The 22,428-nt window shown below is 43.6% G+C and overlaps 1 protein-coding gene across 4 annotated transcripts in view; it reads left to right on the top strand.

Moving 5' to 3' along the window:
• Window positions 1–22,428, top strand: part of micu1 (mitochondrial calcium uptake 1) — a 101,618-nt gene that overhangs the window by 24,633 nt on the left and 54,557 nt on the right. For 2 of the 4 annotated variants that reach the window (XM_014157973.2, XM_014157975.2), the window contains exons 4-6: window positions 8,251–8,413; window positions 15,987–16,030; window positions 21,744–21,755. In XM_014157973.2, the coding sequence (XP_014013448.1) occupies window positions 8,251–8,413; window positions 15,987–16,030; window positions 21,744–21,755 (219 nt within the window). The remainder of the gene's footprint in view (window positions 1–8,250; window positions 8,414–15,986; window positions 16,031–21,743; window positions 21,756–22,428) is intronic. The other 2 variants (XM_014157976.2, XM_014157977.2) reach the window with 1 other exon arrangement.

Genomic DNA, 22,428 nt, shown 5'->3' with positions numbered 1-22,428 from the left:
GGAAATGAAAAGCACTATGATCCTTGTTGCAGCAGCAGCTAAACGCAATGCTATCTGGGAGCTGTCAGCACTGTGTGAATGAATACAGTCTTAATATCTGATGCTGATCCATCTTGTGGGTGGGTGTGAGAGAGCGAGATCCTTCCCCTGTCTGTATCTATTTGTCCTTGACTATCTGTCCCTGATAGGATTGCGTTGCATTCATGGCTGCATCCCTCCCCAGTGGAAGATTAGATTTAATGGATCAGTCTGTCTGTCTGGGATCAGTACTGTGACCTGACTGGATCAGTCTGTCTGATGGTCTCTGATCAGTCTGTCTGATGGTCTCTGATCAGTACTGTGACCTGAAATACTTTTTGTTTGTTGGGAGTCTTGGAGAAGGGCAGAATGATGCTGAGACACAGATTTTTCACTTTAAAATGTACATCGAACAAAAGCCAATGATTGCAAAGTTAAACTATCAATATAGTCTGTCTGTGTGCAGATTTGATTGTTTAATTTGTTATGCTGTGGAACTGTCTGTATGTATGACTTATAACCAATAAAGAAGTCAGGAAATGACATATAACCGATTTTTATCTTTGCTGAAAAAGATAAATAATCTCTTTTGAAGAAGCAGCCATGTCTAAAACAGCAATAAAGAAGTAGAGCGTACTGCTTCTCCTTCTCTGGCCAATAGGAATGGCTGCTGCCAGGTTGACTGGTTGTGTGACAGGCTGGCTGGCTTAGGGTTGCAAGATTTCGGTAACGTTCCCAGGTTTTCCAGACATCCCAGTTGGAAGATTCACAGAAATAAGCAACTCTGTCCAGGATTCCTGGTATTCCAGGGAATTAAAAAAAAATCAATTTTGCAACCCAAGATAGAAACCTAATAAGTCCCTTATGAAAATTACTGTTAATTATTAATTTGGGGTGTAGCGCTTCACCAAACCCACAGTTCGGTACGTATTGCGGTTTTGGGGTCACGGTTTCGGTACAGCAGGAAAATGAAATGCCATTCACAATGTTCCTTGCATTGTCTGTTGTGACAGGATTGTTATGTTGAGCCTCTCAAGTTTCTCCTCTGATGCTGCGTTTGCAAACATTTGGGAGGTAGGAATTTACCAGTTGTATATACCAGTTAGATGCATTCATGTGATTTGAACTTGTTGAGAAACTCAGATCAGCTAATGTGATGGGCTGTCACTGTTAAGTAAGCGCAACGCAGGGTGCAACGGAAAATGAATTGAAAGCTTTGGCTTGCTTATATACTGTAGAGCGGGTACTACCTATTTACTGAAATCGGTGCAAGATGGACGTTCGTAACGTGTCTCGAGCACTTTCACGAGGTGCTGAAAACCCTCATTCTCAACCAGCGAGAATGGACACACATCCGCTATAAACCAAAGACTGTAAAAAATGTTTACTTAGGTAGGCTATCGCTTTTGTTATTTCTTTGCCCCGGTCAGAATCAGCTGCCGTCTGCTTGTATGCAGAGGTGAGACCATGTTGTGGCGTTTCTTTGCGTTTCCGTCTTGCTCTGGCATCCTGGGGTGATGTCGGTGTAAATGTGTCGACATATTTGAGGTGTTGGCAGCTGCACAGGCTATTCTGGTTGAGCAGTGGCAACATACCCTCTATGCCCATCGCTGTTTGTAATCTACTGGGAAGACAAAATGTTCCTAAACTCGAGGTTTAATCGATGATGAAGATCCTCCTGGTTTAGCCACCACTCTCCATTATACACAGCTAGTTCCCCGCTGCGCCTCACAAAAGGACAGTTTGAAATGCGCCAGTTAAGACTTACGTCTGTGTAGGCTCTAGTAGTTTTAACAGAATATTCTGGAATCTTTTCAGCTCATATTTACTCAACAGGCCTGCAACAGCGCATTGGAATGGTGTTTTTTTTATTTTGTAAATATAAAGTACCAGTTCAGATACTAGGTCCAAAACTCTACATTTAATTTCTTACTTTCCAGTTAAGAAAATGTTGACTAAATAAACTATTTCTTGAACTGCCTTGTTGGTTAGGGGCTTGTAAGTGAGCATTTCGCGGTAAGGTCAACACCTTTTTGTATTCGGCAGATAACGATTTGAGGGTGTGCCTTACATGTGTTTGATACGTAGCCTTAATGTTTCATTTTATTTCTAAAATAAACACCGGTCCCTCATTTTAGTCAACCCTGTTACATGAACTGAACTCTCGTTTTAATGAACTTATGGTATTTTTAGCATCTGGAAATCTGCAGATTTCCATCCGGAAGCACCTGTGTCTTAGTGTGCGTGTCTAATAAATTACAGCTCTACAGTACCAGTCAAGTTTGGACACAACTACTTGTTCAAGCGTTTTTCTTTATTTTCTACTTTTTTCTACATTGTAGAATAATAGTGAAGACATCAAAGCTATGAAAAAACACGTGTTTAAACTGATTAAAATATATATTTGAGATTCTTCAAAGTAGCCACCCTTTGCCTTGATGACAGCTTAGCACACTCTTGGCATTCTCTCAACCAGATTCACCTGGAATGCTTTTCCTACAGTCTTGAAGGAGTTCCCACACATGCTGAGCACTTGCTGGCTGCTTTTCCTTCACTCTGCGGTCCGACTCATCCCCAAACAATCTCAATTGGGTTGAGGTTGGGTCATTGTGGAGGTCATCTGATGCAGCACTCCACCACTCTCCTTCTTGGTCAAATAGCCCTTCTACAGCCTGGAGGTGTGTTGGGTCATTGTCTTGTTGCAAAACAAATGATAGTCCCAGTAAGCCCAAACCAGATGGTATGGCGTATCGCTGCAGAATGCTGTGGTAGCCATGCTGGTTAAGTGTTTTATTTGGGCTGCAATCTGAGGTGTATGTAACTCTAATGAACATATCCTCGACGGCAGAGGAAACTCGGTCTTCCATTCCTGTGGCGGTCCTCATGAGAGCCAGATTCATCATAGAGATTGATGGTTTTTGCGTCTGCACTTTAAGATACTTTAAAAGTTCTTGAAATTTTCCGGATTGGCTGACCTTCATGTGTTAAAGTAATGATGGACTGTCATTTCTCTTTGCTTATTTGTGCTGTTCTTGCCATAATATGGACTTGGTCTTTTACCAAATAGGGCTGTCTTCTGTCATAACTCTCCTGTGATCTGAAGGATCAGGTTACAGTGGGTCCTCTCTACAGCATGCTCTCTCTCTCTCGTAGAGGGGAGAGCGGGAAGTCGGCTGTTTTATGGCAGTCATAAAATGCGCTGCCTCTGTTCTCTGTAGTGTTCCAGACTGGAATGTAGACTGTGGAACACAGACGCACTTGGACAATCAAACGTTTGAATAATTACACATCTTTGAGAATGTGGGAATTGTCCGTAGGTGTTTTTAAAGAACAATCCTGTCAAAGTTGTTTCATTTAGTGACCTCATGAAAGACAGGAAACCCACATTACTGCATCTCTGTTTGTGTACACTTTCCAATGATCAGATTTACATCTAGATGTTGGATAAAATGAATGAGTAAATATGAAACTATTTGTGAAAAAATGTAATGTGATGTTAGCCTTCTAAATGAGAGTATGGATTTTCATAAAGTTTAACTAGTCAGTGGCCACACCTCTGTGAGGCCAGACATCACATCATTGCCATTTTCCCATAGAGTGTAAAACCCACTTCCTACAAAATGAACATTAAGTCAGAGAACGCCAGGACGCAGTCCCCACATTGGAATGGCCACAATTCAAGACCACATAAACCACGGCGTAAGCTAAGGTTGCAAATGGTTGAGTTTCTAAGGCTAGAAAACATGCAGCTGACGCTACATGTGAAATGGTTAAGAACTACAACTCTATAGGCCATTAGACCATAGAGCGCGTAGCATTGGCTACACGGCTGGAAATGGTTAAACTCTGAGACTATCGATCACTACAGAATAAGAGCAAACCCAAATTACTAGTCTGCAGCTGGAAATGACGTTAGTCTAGTACAAGAATACCGACAACCACCGAAACATCTATTTTATGCGACAACCGTGAGTACGCCTGACGTATCCACTAGGAACGCAACTTTTCTGTCGACTCTTTTCAGCAGACGGACTGACGACCACAGAGCGGGACAACAAGACGTGCTCTTGTAAATATGTAAATTGCAATTTATTTTCAAATGAGCGGTCGTTCATGTGAAGTATTAGCAGTTTCTATGAGTGTAGTTATCAGCTATGAGTTTCTGGCTCTGGAGCGGGCCACTACCCCCCTTTCCTTTGTCTACCAAGCCGTCATATCGGTTTCGTCCGCTGGGGACTTTTCCTTTTCTATCATGTAATATCCCACGTATGAACTAATTGTGTGTGTGTGTTTTCATGTATTTCTGTGATTTATTTAGTTAGTAAATAAATGAAACCAATTTTGTATATTGCTGGTTCGTGTAGATATCCAAGGGTTTGAGACGTTCAGTAATGAGAACTGATAAGGTAATAATGATACATTAGGTAAATTCAATTAAAAGCTTGCTATACACTCAGTGCTCCTTTCACATTGCACAGTGATGTGGATGTTTTTTTGAGACGTCTTCGAAAACTAAGAATTTCTAATTAATATGAAAACCATATATGAAAATACCACGTCATGTCTCAAAATGGATATATAGCTTACCTCTATTGTTTTATGTCATGTCGATTGGCGAAGAAAGATGACCAGTTCAATGGGAAAGTGAGCCTGTCAGGTGGCCAGTTACCTTACATCTTACACAGAATCACCCACACATTGACTCTGTACCATAACACCCTGTGTATATAGCCTTTAAACTGCATTGTTGGTTAAGGGCTTGTAAGTAAGCATTTCACTGTAAGGTCTACCTACACCTGTTGTATTAAGCATTTCACTGTAAGGTCTACACCTGTTGTATTCGGTGTGTATGACTAATAACATTTTATTTGACTCGATACTATTTTCCTGATTCTGACCTTAATTTATTTATTTATTTATTTATTCCCTCTGGCCTCCATTGATTTTAGTCACCCTAATTTTGGCCATCCTGCAAGGATAAACATTCCAATAAGACTGGTTTACCCATTGGTCATAAGATGCATTTTCTGATTGGACACCCTGAAATGACACATTTAAAGGCTGCTAACATGAGTGCGGGTTTGATAATGGCTGATGAGGAGATAAGATGTTCGATGGGGTAGATGTGTTGTTGTGGAAAAGCATTCTGTTTATTTCCTCTATCTCTCTTGCTCTTGTGCAATTCACAATATACACTGCTCAAAAAAATAAAGGGAACACTTAAACAACACAATGTAACTCCAAGTCAATCACACTTCTGTGAAATCAAACTGTCCACTTAGGAAGCAACACTGATTGACAATACATTTCACATGCTGTTGTGCAAATGGAATAGACAACAGGTGGAAATTATAGGCAATTAGGAAGACACCCCCAATAAAGGAGTGGTTCTGCAGGTGGGGACCACAGACCACTTCTCAGTTCCTATGCTTCCTGGCTGATGTTTTGGTCACTTTTGAATGCTGGCGGTGCTTTCACTCTAGTGGTAGCATGAGACGGAGTCTACAACCCACACAAGTGGCTCAGGTAGTGCAGCTCATCCAGGATGACACATCAATGCGAGCTGTGGCAAGAAGGTTTGCTGTGTCTGTCAGCGTAGTGTCCAGAGCATGGAGGCGCTACCAGGAGACAGGCCAGTACATCAGGAGACGTGGAGGAGGCCGTAGGAGGGCAACAACCCAGCAGCAGGACCGCTACCTCCGCCTTTGTGCAAGGAGGAGCAGGAGAAGCACTGCCAGAGCCCTGCAAAATGACCTCCAGCAGGCCACAAACGGTCAAACGGTCAGAAACAGACTCCATGAGGGTGGTATGAGGGCCCGACATCCACAGGTGGGGGTTGTGCTTACAGCCCAACACCGTGCAGGACGTTTGGCATTTGCCAGAGAACACCAAGATTGGCAAATTCGCCACTGGCGCCCTGTGCTCTTCACAGATGAAAGCAGGTTCACACTGAACACGTGACAGACGTGACAGAGTCTGGAGACGCCGTGGAGAACGTTCTGCTGCCTGCAACATCCTCCAGCATGACCGGTTTGGCGGTGGGTCAGTCATGGTGTGGGGTGGCATTTCTTTGGGGGGGCCGCACAGCCCTCCATGTGCTCGCCAGAGGTAGCCTGACTGCCATTAGGTACCGAGATGAGATCCTCAGACCCCTTGTGAGACCATATGCTGGTGCCGTTGGCCCTGGGTTCCTCCTAATGCAAGACAATGCTAGACCTCATGTGGCTGGAGTGTGTCAGCAGTTCCTGCAAGAGGAAGGCATTGATGCTATGGACTGGCCCGCCCGTTCCCCAGACCTGAATCCAATTGAGCACATCTGGGACATCATGTCTCGCTCCATCCACCAACGCCACGTTGCACCACAGACTGTCCAGGAGTTCGCAGATGCTTTAGTCCAGGTCTGGGAGGAGATCCCTCAGGAGACCATCCGCCACCTCATCAGGAGCATGCCCAGGCGTTGTAGGGAGGTCATACAGGCACGTGGAGGCCACACACACTACTGAGCCTCATTGTGACTTGTATTAAGGACATGACATCAAAGTTGGATCAGCCTGTAGTGTGGTTTTCCACTTTAATTTTGAGTGTGACTCCAAATCCAGACCTCCATGGGTTGATAAATTGGATTTCCATTGATTATTTTTGTGTGATTTTGTTGTCAGCACATTCAACTATGTAAAGAAAAAAGTATTTAAAAAGATTATTTCTTTCATTCAGATCTAGGATGTGTTGTTTAAGTGTTCCCTTAATTTTTTTGAGCAGTGTATAATTATAATATATAATTAGGCTAAATGTAAGACTCACTAATAATTGTATTATTTTTATCAAAATAGTTTAACCTGCTATTTTTTTGTTTGTTGCAGTAATCACTGATCTGGCTTTCAAGTCTGTTTTTATAAAAGCCCTTTTTATTTCAAATGTAACCAGAACAAAGTATAATGCACATTTCATGAATAATGACCAACTTCTGGTAGCAGCCATTATAGAACATTAACACAGGTCTCATCAACAATATCTCAAGCCCAAGTGCTAGAGTAGCCTGCTGATGTTTTATATTTCAACTTTAGCCAACTTGGATCTATTTGCTAGCTTACAAAGTAGAACAGTTTTGGTATTTTATTAGGATCCCCATTAGCTGTTGCAAAAGCAGCAGCTACTCTTCCTGGGGTCCACATGAAACACTGTACAGAACTTCAATAGACAAGAACAAAGACAGAACTACATAAATTGAACTGTTATGAACACAACCTTCTGTCTGTCTCCAACTGTTTGAACAGCGTGTCCACTTTTTCACTTGTTGAAATCAAGTAGCTTACCATATTTCTCACAATGAGAACGGGTTGTTTTATGCTCATTGCACATTTATAAAACAGACTAGACATCTAATATAACAGTCTTTGGCTAAAATGCTGATAGTGGTTTGTGGTAATGTAGCGTGTGACAAGCTGAGCAATTTAAAAAAAAAATGTTTTCCTCCAGAATCATACTCCTGTTTTAGTTGTGTCTGCTCTGCTCGCAGTTGGGAAATAAAAAGGTTAACTTCTCCTTCGTTACAGTAAAATAATGTCTCAATGTGTTTGTCCATATGCTTGATTCCGTTGGCCCAAACCTCAAATGAAAATGGCGAGTGTAAGCCGCTTGTCAGAGGAAGTAGTTTGTTGTGAGGTGCTTGGTGTGAGTGTAAATGGGAACAGTATAGAACAAGGCCCACTGATCCAGATGGAAATGTTGTTGTTGTTCTATATGTAACAGTGTAGGTTCCGTCCCTCTCTTCGCCCCAACCTGGGCTCGAACCAGGGACCCTTGCACACATCAACAACTGACACCCCACGAAGCATCGTTACCCATCGCGCCACAAAAGCCGCGGCCCTTGCAACGCAAGGGGAAACCCTACTTCAAGTCTCAGAGCAAGTGACACGTCACCGATTTGAAATGCTATTAGCGCACACCACTGCTAACTAACTAGCCATTTCACATCAGTTACATATACTAGTATTCTTAATTAGCCCAGCACCTATGGTTTTTAAGGATGTGTGTATGACCACAAACATTTCTATAAAGGGTATGCACAGTCACAGCAGAAGGAGCGAAGGAGACATAAACGACTCCAAAATAAATATATATATATATATATATATATGCGCTTCAGCGTGATGTCTTCAAATTAATTTGATATAGCGCCCAGCCCTACTGACAGTGCCCCTCTCCCTCTCTTCTCTCTCTCCCCCTCACCAGGTGATGGAGTATGAGAATAGGATAAGAGCCTACTCCACTCCAGACAAGATCTTCCGTTACTTCGCCACGCTGAAGATCATCAGTGAGCAGGGAGATGCAGAGGTCTACATGACTCCACAGGACTTTGTCCGCTCCATCACCCCCAACGAGAAACAGCCAGAGAGTAAGTCTAAAGTTGAGACAAGATCTTAACTCCCATTTGGGTATCATGAAATTGGGGAGCAAAAGGAAGTAAAATGTGTGTGTGTGTGTGTATAATACATACAGTACCAGTCAAAAGGTTGGACACACCTACTCATTCAAGGCTTTTTCTTAATTTTTAATATTTTCTACATTGTAGAATAATAGTGAAGACATCAAACCGATGAAAAAAACACATATGGAATCATGTAGTAACCCCAAAAAAAGTGTTAAACAAATCAAAATATGGTTTAAATTTGAGGTTCTTCAAAGTAGCCACCCTTTGCCTTGATGACAGCTTTGCACACTCTTGGCTTTCTCTCAACCAGCTTCATGAGGTAGTCACCTGGAATGCATTTCAATTAACAGGTGTGCCTTGTTAAATTTATTTGTGGAATTTTTTTCCTTATTGCGTTTGCGCCAATCAGTTGTGTTGTGACAAGGTAGGGGTGGTGTACAGAAGATAGCCCTATTTGGTAAAATATTCTGTCAAGAACAGCTCAAATAAGCAAAGAGAAACGACAGTCCATCATTACTTTAAGACATGAAAGTCAGTCAATCCGGAAAATGTCATGAACTTAAAAGTTTCTTCAAGTGCAGTCTCAAAAACCCTGAAGCGGTATGATGAAACTGGCTCTCATGAGGACCGACACAGGAAAGGAGGACCCAGAGTTATCTCTGCCTCAGAAATTGCAGCCCAAATAAATGCTTCACAGAGTTCAAGTAACAGACACATCTCAACATCAACTGTTCAGAGAAGACTGCGTCAATCGGGCCTTCGTGTTCGAATTGCTGCAAAGAAACCACTACTAAAGGACACCAATAAGAAGAGACTTGCTTGGGCCAAGAAATACGAGGAATGGACATTAGACCGGTGGAAATTTGTCCAAATTTTAATATTTTGGATTCCAACCGCTGTCTTTGAGATGCAGAGTAGGTACAGTTGAAGTCAGAAGTTTACATACACTAAGTTGACTGCCTTTAAACAGCTTGGAAAATTGAGATATACCTGCTGGAACGTGTGCTACGGGTGGGTGTTGTTATCGTGACCAGTGAACTAAGGCGGAGCTTTATCTAGCGTAGACTTATAGATGACCTGGAGCCAGTGGGTCGGGCGACGAATATGTAGCGAGTGCCAGCCGACTAGAGCATACAGGTCGCAGTGGTGGGTGGTATAAGGTGATTTGGGAAAATCAAAAGAAATCAGCCAAGACCTGAGAACAAATTGTAGACCTCCACAAGTCTGGTTCATCCTTGGGAGCAATTTTCAAATGCCTGTAGGTACCATGTTCATCTGTACAGCAATATTATGCAAGTATAAACACCATCATACCGCTCAGGAAGGAGACTCATTCTGTCTCCTAGAGATGAACGTACTTTGGTGCGAAAAGTGCAAATCAATCCCAGAACAACAGCAAAGGACCTTGTGAAGATGACGGAGGAAATGGGTACAAAAGTATCTATATCCACAGTAAAACAAGTCCTATATCGACATAACCTGACAGGCCGCTCAGCAAGGAAGAAGCCACTGCTCCAAAACCGCCATAAAAAAGCCAGACTACGGTTTGCAACTGCACATGGGGACAAAGATTGTACATTTTGGAGAAATGTCCTCTGACCTCGTTTGGAGGAAAAAGGGGGAGGCTTGCAAGCCGAAGAACACCATCCCAACCGTGAAGCACGGGGGTGGCAGCATCATGTTGTGGGGGTGCTTTTGCTGCAGGAGTGACCATCACAAAGTCCTGACCTCAATCCAATAGAACATTTGTGGCTAGAACTGAAAAATCGTGTGCGAGCAAGGAGGCCTACAAACCTGACCCAGTTACACCAGCTCTGTCAGGAGGAATGGGCCAAAATTCACCCAACTTATTGTGGGAAGCTTGTGGAAGGCTACCCGAAACATTTGACCCAAGTTAAGCAATTTCTGACCCATTTGGAATGTGATGAAATAAATAAAAGCTGAAATAAATCCTTCTCTCTACTATTATTCTGACATTTCACCTTCTTAAAATGAAGTGGTGATCCTAACTGACCTAAGACAGGGAATTTTCACGAGGATTGAATGTCAGGAATTGTGAAACTGAGTTGAAATGCATTTGGCTAAGGTGTATGTGATCTTCTCACTTCAACTGTGAACGGATGATCTCTGCATGTGGTTCCCACCGTGAAGCATGGAGGGGGGAGGTGTTATGGTGTGGGGGTGCTTTGCTGGTGACACTGTCAGTGATTTTATTTAGAATTCAAGGCACACTTACCCAGCATGGCTACCACAGCATTCTGCAGCGATACGCCATCCCATCTGCCTTGGGCTTAGTGGGACTATCCATTTGTTTTTCAACAGGACAATGACCCAACACACCTCCAGGCTGTGTAAGGGCTATTTGACCAAGAAGGAGAGTGATGGAGTGCTGCATCAGATAACCTGGCCTCCACAATCACCCGACCTCAACCCAATTGAGATGGTTTGGGATGAGTTGGACGGCAGAGAGAAGGAGAAGCAGCCAACAAGTGCTCAGCATATGTGGGAACACAGTCAGTTTGAGACTTTTGCTCTTGACTGGGACAGACGTGAGGCTGGCAACTAAATTAAATGATAAAGTTTTTGGTGACCGCAATATTTAGCATTATGGTTTTTTATGCTTATGTTAAAATAAGTATCACAAAAAATGTCCTATGGTAGTGAGTTGATGTTAGCTTCAGTTGTAGTAACTTGGTCTACAAAGCTGTATCTTCTTGCATTGTAAAGTGTTGTAGCCTGTAATGGACATTGTTTTGCGAACAGTAATTAACAGTTTCAACATTTTTACATGCTGTATTTCATTATTCAAGTGTGTTTAACTTCTGTGCAGCATAAATGGTGACTCCGGACAGGGTAGAGCTAGCGATGAGTAAGTAAACCCGGGGCGGAACAGGCTCGGCCCTCTCAGGCTACACGAGGATTCATTGGCTGTGTTGATAGATCTACTGATTGACAGAAGATCAAGTCTGTGACGTGAGGCGCGTTTGACAGAAGTACCGAAAGTAACAATTCGAGTTCTGAACCGTTTTAAAAAAATATGTTCTCGTATTGAAAAAGTACATATGTTTTGGTATACTGTGTGTGTGTGTGTGTGTGTCTCAGCCATCTGCACCATACTTGTTTATCTGTTTTATTGATCTCCATCTCATGGAACTAGAGAATGAATCATGACACATTGTTGTAGTGCTGCAGAATGCCTTGTCTAGTGTTGCCACAGAGCAGATATGTTGTTGAGTGAGCAGAGAGCTGCTGTGTGGTTGAAATCATAGCTGTGTTTAACCTACAGGCTACTCTCAGGCAGGGTCGGCAGAAAGCGGATGTTTCCGTTCTTTTTAGGGACTCAGTATTTAGAAACCTAACTATTGTTTCCCCTGAAACTGATGTGGGGACTCCAGTCAGGTGTCTTTTTACTTCTTCTATAGGTTACCTCAGGCTAGCCCCAGTTGTGTGTGAGGGCTAATGTGGTCTTAGTTAGGTTTGTCACACCTTAGCACTCATCTGTGTTGTTCTTGTCACACTGCATTGCTTTATCTTGGCCAGGTCGCAGTTGTAAATGAGAACTTGTTCTCAACTGGCCTACCTGGTTAAATAAAGGAGAAATATAAATATATTACCTCTTGTTCCATTTTCTTGCTGGGGAATCTACTAGAATTAATGCGTTAGTAAACCCACTACAATCACGCAGTACAGTGTACAGCAAGCAGTTTAGCAGTTACTTCGGTGGGTCCCGGTGGCAATAAATTAATACAAGCGAAAGCTTACCTTGACTTGGAAGAGTTCCAGTGTTGGATAGTTTTAGCCTGCTAGCTGCTTCCCAGTCCTTAATCCAGCCCTGCCACTTAGTTTGCTCGGAAGCATGAAAAGTAACCTGGTAGTATTTACTAGCTTTCTTGAAGACTGGCCTGGGCCTGGTTAGGAGGGTCCTTCCATTGCCTCCCTCTCACTTCTGTTCTTCCCCCTCTTTCTGATTCTGTTATTACAGTAATAATGCTGACCTGAGCTTCACTGTATTAGAGGGGGAGAGGGAGGGAGAGAAGTGGAGAGGGAGGGAGTGATTTGTAGTGCATTTGACCCACAGCCAGGCCACTCATCTCTCGCTCTCGCCACCACCCACAGTCAGATTCTACGAGAGAGAGATTGCAGAGAGGGGAGAGGGAGAGATTGCAGTGAAGGGGAGAGATTGCAGTGAAGGGGAGAGATTGCAGTGAAGGGGAGAGATTGCAGAGAAGGGGAGAGATTGCAGCACATTTACCTCACACCTCTCATCTCTCTCGGCACCTAGCCGGCTCTCAGTCAGACCTAATGTCACTACAGTGCAGTAGAGGAGGAGGGGAGAGTACAGTGCAGTACAGGAGAGAGGAGGAGGGGAGATTACAGTGCATATACTGTTGGTGTATATAGCCTAATAATACCACTCTGGCTGGCTGACTGACTGTATTTTATTCAATGTTCACTGACTGACTGCCCCCTGGTAAATAGACTGTCCTTTGTTGTGTTCTGGCTGACTGGTTTCTCTAGCCCCTGGATAAATGCTTCCTTAAACGCTCTATTTATTACACTTTGGATTGGAATGGAATCAATGGAACAGTATCCAACCAATGGAAACCACTGGACTCCATTCTATTAATTCCATTCCAGCCAGTAAGCTGAGCCCGTCCTCTTATAGCTCCTCCCATCAGCCTCCTCTGGTAATTATGTAATCTGGTTGAAATAGATCCACTGGACTGAGACTGGATCTTAACCAATAACTAGTTTCCTTTTTTTGAAAGGTTTTAAATTAGATTTCAGAAGAGAAGGTGGGTCAGTGGAGTTCTGCTTCAGTTTTCTACCGTTTTTTAATTTGTTTACTTATAAATGATCCCACAGAAAAATAACAAGAGCACACAAATGATGTGATACGTAATGTCCTAGGTTAAGATTAATATTAGCACTGAGCTCTAAAAACATATTTTTGTTAAAATTACACCCCTTAAAGTAATTTAATCAGCGAGGGGGCACGCGGCGAGGAGGGAGGGGGACGCGGAGGGAGGGAGGGGGGCGCGTGGTGAGAGAGGGGGCACGTGACAGTGAATCGCAGTAAGACAAAAATAATGGTGTTCCAAAAAAAGGTCCAGTAGCCAAGACAACAAATACATATTCTGTCTAGACACCGTTGATCTAGAGCACACAAACTATACATCAGCGCTACAGGAAACTTCCACAAAGCTGTGAACGAGCTGAGAAACGAGGCAAGAAGGGCATTCTATGCCATCAAAAGGAACATACAATTCGACATGCCGAATGCGTTTAGTTTAGGGGCAGAGGGGCGCAGCGAGAGTGGGAGGGGGGTGCAGTGGGAGGGGGAGACTCAGTAAGACAAAAATATTGGTGTTCCAAAAAAAGGTCTGGGGTCCGCTTGTGGCGAAATCTCTTTCTCTTTCCTCTGTCATTCCAGTGCTTTACGCTGCAGCAGACTTTCTATTTTGCAAATGCACTTCCTGTTGATGTTCATTAGAGCTGGACTATTATTGCCCTGCCAGAAGTATTTGGGTGGACATTTTAGTTAAAAGGGAGGTTGCTTGCTGTGTATTGTTAGTTGAACTGTAATTGAGGTGGGGTGTAATAATGACATGTGGCCCAGAAGATTGTGGACTTTTTTAAGGCCTTTGTTTTATTTATAAACACCCCCCACCTTCATACCCTCTACACTCCTCCACTGGAAGATAATACAGATTATTGCAAATCCTCTGACTGGGTTCTTTCTTGTAAATTGTTTCTATGAAGTTGCCGTTCAATTGCTCTGCCTTTATTATTGTATGAGGTATTATTGGTGGGGTTACCCCTGTGCTGTGACGTGGGTTTATATGGTGTCTTCTCTTTTCTCGCCACTGGCTTTCTGGTAAACAGGTTACACTCTAGGCAGTCTCTTCTGCTGATGTGTGTGGGTCTGGTAGTGGTACACTCTCTATTCTACTCTTTATTTTATTTATTTTTATTTTTCCTTTCGTCATGGTTACTACCTGCCTGATGCCCAAACAAAATCTTTATCTTTACCCCTCTCTAATAAATACCGCCAACGCTCACCAACAGAACTCACAAAACGGGACAAACACCCTAAAATATACTTTGTGTACAATGCAAAACTCCAAACAATGCAGGGCAGAATTAGGACTCATACCCACTAGTTATCTACATCCAGGAAAAAGAGGGACAGGGGTAGGAGTGAGGACTCATACCCACTAGTTATCTACATCCAGGAAAAAGATGATCCAGCTGACAGTCAGTCATTCTGTCCGTTCCATTATTCATTGATCCAGCTGACAGTCAGTCATTCTGTCCGTTCCATTATTCATTGATCCAGCTGACAGTCAGTCATTCTGTCCGTTCCATTATTCATTGATCCAGCTGACAGTCAGTCATTCTGTCCGTTCCATTATTCATTGTGTTCCAGTATAGTACTGTTGTAGCATAATGACATTGATTTCGTGCGACAGACCACACCTCACTAATTCATCAATCTAGGGAGAATCTCAATTGCATACTCCCAGAGTTCTGTCTTTAAGGATGTGCTTAAAGTCTGGTTTAAACCCAGGATGGTGCGGGCGGTTTTAACCCAGGATGGTGCAGGCGGTTTAACCCATACTCCCAGAGTCCTCAAGGATGTGGTTTAAACCCAGGGTGGTGCGGGCGGTTTTAACCCAGGATGGTGCAGGCGGTTTAACCCATACTCCCAGAGTCCTCAAGGATGTGGTTTAAACCCAGGGTGGTGCGGGCGGTTTAAACCCAGGGTGGTGCGGGCGGTTTAAACCCAGGGTGGTGCGGGCGGTTTAAACCCAGGGTGGCCTTGGGGTCTCCTACTGAATGTGTTAATAGCCATTTCTTCTAGCATTGCATGACAGCGTCATGAGTTAAATAGAATATAATTTATTTGTGTAAAATCATTACATCAAGATTAACATTGTATTCCCAGAGGATTTATAACTATTAATTAAAACACTTGTTTCCAAATTTTGGCCAAAAATCAATAAATAAAAATACCCAGCAGAATCTGCATCCAGTAACATTTTACGTGTTATTTTTCCAAGTCAACTCTCGTTGATGATTAATGAACAGATGAATCAATGCTGATTGCTGTCTGAGTGTATATGAGAGCTTTCTGGAAACTGGGTTGTTATTGGTGATTATTAATCTGTGTCACGTCACTCTAGAAATACATTTAAATGGCCGCTGAAGTCTTATGTATCCCAAATGACAGCCTATTCCCTACATAGTGCTTTTGACCAGAAACCTTTGGGCTATTTTAGGGAATAGGGTGCCATTTGGGACCTAGGTCCTACTGTATGTATACACTATGCTCTGCTTGGCAGACGGACTCGTTTGTAAATGCTTATGTAATGTAGTCGTAACTCGATCTGTCTCTTGATGTATTTGTAATTTTATAAACATTAACAGTGCATTTTTTTTCTCCTTTTCTCTGTCTCTGTCTCTCTCTCTCCCCTCTTTCTCCATAACTCTCTCAATCTTTGTCTCTGTCTCCATACCTCTCTCTCTCACACAGACCTGGGGCTGGATCAGTTCCAGGTGAAGCGATATGATGGAAAGGTAAGCAGTGATGAGAGCGTGGGTGGGTGTGTGGGCGGGCGGGCAGCAGGCCATGGCCAAAGGGAAGGATGGCAGCCCGGGTGGGCGATGAGAAAGGGTACCTACCCATCTCTCTTGTTGAAGTACCAGCTCTTACATATCTTTCATTACCTGGGGGTGTGTCCCAAATGACCCATAGGGCTCTTGACAAAACTAGTGTGATCTATAAGGGAACAGGTTTCCATTTGGGATGCACCGCCTGGTTTCATAAAACCCTCATTCCACCTCTCTTTTCAGACTGTGAGAGTGAAGTGTGAGAGAGTAATCCTAAGTGGATAACCATGGAACTGCGTTAGTCTTAATTGCAACGGGGAAGAGGGGGGGGTTTATCGAGGTGGAATATATTTCATCATGAGATTCAACAGTTGTTTTTATAACCTATCACTCTCTAGAGCGGTGTTTCTTAATCCTGGTCCCGGGCACCTAAAGGATGCACATTTTGGTTTGGCCTCATACACCTGATTCAAATCAAAAGCTTTGAGTTGATTGGTGTTATAAGGTGTGTGTGGTGTTTTGGGTCCCCAGGACCATGATTAGGGAACACTGGAGTACAGGACGAGAAGGACGAAAAGATCACAGCTCAGATAACATTTGCAAAATAAAAGCTCTTTGAAGCTACTTTTTAAGTGCAGGACTACTTTATTTTTCTTAAATACCACAGTCTTATCAGGTCTACAAGAAGGTTAATAAGCAGGTTAAGGTTATAAGGGTGTATAAACGGCAGCATCAAATGTGGTCTAATTGCGAAGATGCTGCTGCTTGTGAGTTAGACACTCCAGATCCTGAACTAATATGATGAAGAGAAGCCAGAATTGGCAGATAAACGCTGTTACAGCCAATATCCACAATCTCAGCTCCAGGCCCATCCACTACTAACCTAATGTGGGGAGCAGGCTTTGAGGAGGAAGGGACGAGGGAGATGTGGGGAGCAGGCTTTGAGGAGGAAGGGACGAGGGAGATGTGGGGAGCAGGCTTTGAGGAGGAAGGGACGAGGGAGATGTGGGGAGCAGGCTTTGAGGAGGAAGGGACAGATGAGGCTAAGAGAGGAGATTAGAGGGGGAGCAGGCTTTGAGGAGGAAGGGACGAGGGAGATGTGGGGAGCAGGCTTTGAGGAGGAAGGGACGAGGGAGATGTGGAGAGCAGGCTGTACCAAACCCTGTTCCTGTCTTGACTACAGCACCTCCCGCCTATCCTCAGACAGACAGAAGGGATAATAGCGAAGCCCAAAACCTCCCATTTGAAGGCTCTGTTAAAGAACCACCAACTACTCCCATGACATGACGTCCATCACTAATAAGCACTTTGAAGAGAGTACCACATCTCTGTTCCGGTATCACCAAGTCCCTAGCACCGGTCTTCTCTCCTCTGGCAGAGTACACAACTCTGATTCACTAACTCTGATTCACTAACTCTGATTCACTAACTCTGATTCACTAACTCTGATTCACTAATAACTCTGATTCACTAATAACTCTGATTCACTAATAACTCTGATTCACTAATAACTCTGATTCACTAATAACGCTGATTCACTAATAACGCTGATTCACTAATAACGCTGATTCACTAATAACTCTGATTCACTATTCACTAATAACTCTGATTCACTATTCACTAATAACTCTGATTCACTATTCACTAATAACTCTGATTCACTAATAACTCTGATTCGCTCGCGGCGCTCTGATTCGCTCGCGGCGCTCTGATTCTCTGATTCACTCGCGCTCTGAACAAGTTCCAATGTCATCCTTGCCTTGCTCTGTGTCTGAAAGAACAGCTATTGCTCCACGCATAGTTAACTGTGTAACACTTAATCATTAAGAGACTCAACTAGTGGACCTGCCTACCAGACCATAATGGTCTATTTAGTGATACTTTATAGGCTGACAAGTGGACCTTGGACCAGAGTAATGGACCTAGACTAGATAAGAGAACAACGTTAGGGTCCTAGATAAGCTACCTACACCCATCCTTGTCACCTTTCTTATTCTTTCTCCAGGGTTTTTTCTGCACAGAAAAGGTTTGGGGCGGGCTGCCTACTGTAAGTCCAAACAATATATTTTTTTTTTTAAATCCATATATTTTAGTGAAGATTAAACTTAAGACTAATACCAGATATAAAGTATGTAGACAAGATAATGGACCTATACATTAAAAAAAACGTTAAAAAAAGATATTCGAACTAACAATCACCAAAATAAAACTTTAGACCGAGAGAGTCTCGTTCTCCAAAATGATGCTTTTCAGGAGTATTTTTGTCATGGCACGTGGCCCCCATTTTGAGTCACATAAGCCATGGCAAAATGTGTAGAATAGCAGGAAATTAGCTTTAAAACAGCAACATTTTGTCTGCAGCATCTAAAAGATTTTGGCCGGCGAACGTGCCTACTGCCACGCCCTTGCCACGCCTACCACCTAAGCCCCATTTTGATCCAGAGAGAACCCCATGTTGAATTCCAAGCCCTCCCTTTAGTTTTGCTCTGGTTTGGGTCCCTTTATATAATGCCTGTTGGTAGATCTCTTCCAGTCATACAATACGTCTTCATTGATCTACTATGTGGAGACAACGGAAGCTGTTAATTTTTCTGCCACAGTAATTAGTGGTTAATTAGTTGTCAGAGTAACCATCCATCCCCACCACACATCATACAGTCCCAGTGAGGATTAATCAATTCCCAGACCCTCCCTAACTTGCTCCTTCTCTCTCCCCTCCCTCCCCTCCCTCCCACTTGTTGCTCCCTCTCTCCATCCCTCCCTCTCTTTCATCAACAGATTGTTAGTACATGAATAGTAATAATGCGTTTAACCTCGTTATTGGGGCCCATCAGTTCCCCAGGGGGCTCAATGAATAATCACCCTGCTATCTATCAATCATGTGCTATGAAACTTTCTCTCCCTCCCTCACTCTCTTTATCACTAATGTGTTCGTAAACCGTCAAGACACAAATCGCAGATTAAAGAGTTGAGTTGGCGGCAAAGTATTTCCTCCCTCCCTCCCTCCCTCCCTCCCTCCCTCCCTCCCTCCCTCCCTCCCTCCCTCCCTCCCTCCCTCCCGCTCCCTACATCTTTCCCTCCCTCCCTCCCTCCCCGCTCCTACATCTTTCCCTCTCCCCTCTCTATACGAGCACCCTTTCCTTCCCTCTCTCCTCCCCCTTCCCTACACTCCGTCTCCCTCCCCCTCCCCGGCTATTCAGATGTCAGTAGGTCATTTGAATAACCCTCAGACTCTGACAGATATCCAATATATTGGAAACACAAGCCAGTGTCCCAGCTCGTTGATCAATATCTACTGTGTGTTTATCTCTGTTCATGCGGTAAAGGTGAATGGAAGGTGCCCTGGGGGAGTCCCAAACGGTAGCCTATTCCCTATGGGCCCTGGTCACAAGTAGTGCACTATAAAGGGTGTAGGATGCCATTTTTGGACGCAGCCCTGGTGTTTTCTATGTAACCATAGCGACACAAAGCAGGAGCATAAAAGAAAAGTGTTGCAGCTCAATAAACACACACACACACCCCCATACACACACATCTTTACGTTTACACAGACAAGGACACTAACCCCGCACTGATTTTAGATAAGCAAACAAAACCGAGATTATACTATTTAACCACTATTTGAATATGAATAGTCAACAAAGGACGATAACAATATGTTTGCACATTCATGCTCTTTGGTCCAGAACTAGGTCCATCATTTGTTTAATACACGCACCCCAATATATGAATGGAATAGTGTCCCAACAAAGAGCTGGAGGTATGAAACGGCATTATAATGACCATACCAACAGCTGGAGATATGAAACGGCATTATAATCACCATACCAACAGCTGGAGGTATGAAACGGCATTATAATGACCATACCAACAGCTGGAGGTATGAAACGGCATTATAATGACCATACCAACAGCTGGAGGTATGAAACGGCATTATAATGACCATACCAACAGCTGGAGGTATGAAATGGCATTATAATGACCATACCAACAGCTGGAGGTATGAAACGGCATTATAATGTCCTAGTTAACCAGTCTGAATTCTTCTCTCACCATTGCAATTTAGCATTCAGACTAGGTTGCCTAGCCACCACAGACCCTCATTCTCTCTCTCTCTCTACAACACATTATTCCTTTAGTTTGTGTGCGTATATGAGCAATCAAAAAAAAAAAAAAAAATATATATATATATATATATAAGAGAGTGAGTTGAGATGGGTTTAACCAAGCTAACCCCCTCTTTCAACTGGAAATGGAATGTTCTAAATGGAACATTCTAGATGGATGACCCCTATGTAGCTGATATGTCACCTATATCTCTGGGCATTCTGTTTGCATATCTCTCTCTGTACTATTCAGTAGTCTACACATGATGCATGGCTAGCTGTGGATGATAGTCCCTTGATGCGCACACACAGCACTCACACACCAACGCGCCTGATAGCGTCCTCTGGCTTGGCAACAGAATTACACTTCACTTGCTTTTCTATCCAGCCTCCTTTCCCCTTCCTCCCTCCATCCTCCCCTCGTTCCCTCGCCAAGAACCTATGAAATCGCTCCACTCCACTGGAATGGGATGCAATATTAATATTGTAAGAATTTCAGTAACCTACAATTCCCCGAGCTGAAACTCCTAAGTCGAGGGCAGTTTTATGGTCAGAGTATGCTAATCCAAGGTTCAGACGAGGAGATTGGGAATGGTTGGGGGTGGTGGGGGCTCCTTGTCTGAGGGGGAAAATATCACAATGGAATCTGCTTGAGTACTAGTAGTATCTATTAAAAAAATATTCATTGGAAAATGGTTGTTCAGTTCTCCTCTCCTGTCTCTTTCGTGCGTGCTAAAATCCCTCACCATATTTTTTTCACATTTGTTTATTTATCCATTGTTTGTTCTTTAATATTTAGTGTAGCTCCCCCACTGCTCTTAGTATGTTTGGGTGCTCCCCCACTGCTCTTAGTATGTTTGGGTGCTCCCCCACTGCTCTTAGTATGTTTGGGTGCTCCCCCACTGCTCTTAGTATGTTTGGGCGCTCCCCCACTGCTCTTAGTATGTTTGGGCGCTCCCCCACTGCTCTTAGTATGTTTGGGCGCCCCCCCACTGCTCTTAGTATGTTTGGGGGCGCCCCCCCACTGCTCTTAGTATGTTTGGGGGCGCCCCCCCACTGCTCTTAGTATGTTTGGGCGCCCCCACTGCTCTTAGTATGTTTGGGCGCTCCCCCACTGCTCTTAGTATGTTTGGGCGCTCCCCACTGCTCTTAGTATGTTTGGGCGCTCACTCACTGCTCTTTAACACATTTTACTTGGGTCTCCTGTGTTTTCTAAACCAAATGTTCCCTTGAGTTTATTCTTCCACTGTCCAAGTGTATCTCTCTCTCTCTCTCTCTTTCTCTCTCCTCATATCATGTGACCATACCATCAGTTATAATGTCATGTAATTGTAATGTATTGCTGTTATTCATGTAACTGCTGTGGAATCTACTTCTGCTCTGGCAGTCTTCTCCATATAACCAATAACCCTTCCATCTCCTCCTCCTCCTCCTCCACCTGATGAATCCCCCATTTGATCAACCATCCCTCCCCCCTTATCCCCTACCTACCTATTCATAAACTGTCCCTTCCTGTCCCGCCCCTCCCTCCCTCCCTCCTCTCCCCTCCTCCATCCGCCCCTCCCTCTCTGCAGGACTTCTGGCAGGTATGGGGCGTGTCCCGAGCAGCATGTGTGTGTGTTTGAACCAAGGCCTGATCTGATAACTGTGTACTCTATTCACTGTACCTTCCTACTCTCTACCTATAACTCCCTCCAACTCTCTCTCCTTCTAATTCCTACTCTCTACCTCCAACTCATCCATCTCTCTCTACCTCCAACTCTCTCTCCTTCTAATTCCTACTCTCTACCTCCAACTCATCCATCTCTCTCTACCTCCAACTCTCTCGCCTTCTAATTCCTACCTCTCTCTCTGTACCTCTACTTCTCTCTGCACCTCTACTTCTCTCTGTACCTCTCTACTTCACTCTCCCCTTCCTCTCCCCTGGAGATCTTCCATATATACAGTACCAGTCAAAAGGTTTAGAACACCTACTCATTCAAAGGTTTTTCTTAATTTTTTTACTCTTTTCTACATTGTAGATTAATAGTGTTGACATTAAAACTATGAACTAACATATGGAATCATGTGGTAACCAAAAAGGTGTTGAACAAATCAAAATATATTTGATATTATTCAAAGTAGCCACCCTTTACCTTGACGACTTTGCACACTCTTGGCATTCTCTCAACCAGCTTCACCTGGAATGCTTTTCCAACAGTCTTGACAGTTCCCACATATGCTGAGCGCTGGCTGCTTTTCCTTCACTCTGCGGTCCAA

Source organism: Salmo salar, chromosome ssa19 (assembly GCF_905237065.1).
Source record: "Salmo salar chromosome ssa19, Ssal_v3.1, whole genome shotgun sequence".
Taxonomy (NCBI): domain Eukaryota; kingdom Metazoa; phylum Chordata; class Actinopteri; order Salmoniformes; family Salmonidae; genus Salmo; species Salmo salar.
Note: the sequence above shows the minus strand (reverse complement) of the source record. Positions and strands in the feature narration are given on the sequence as shown.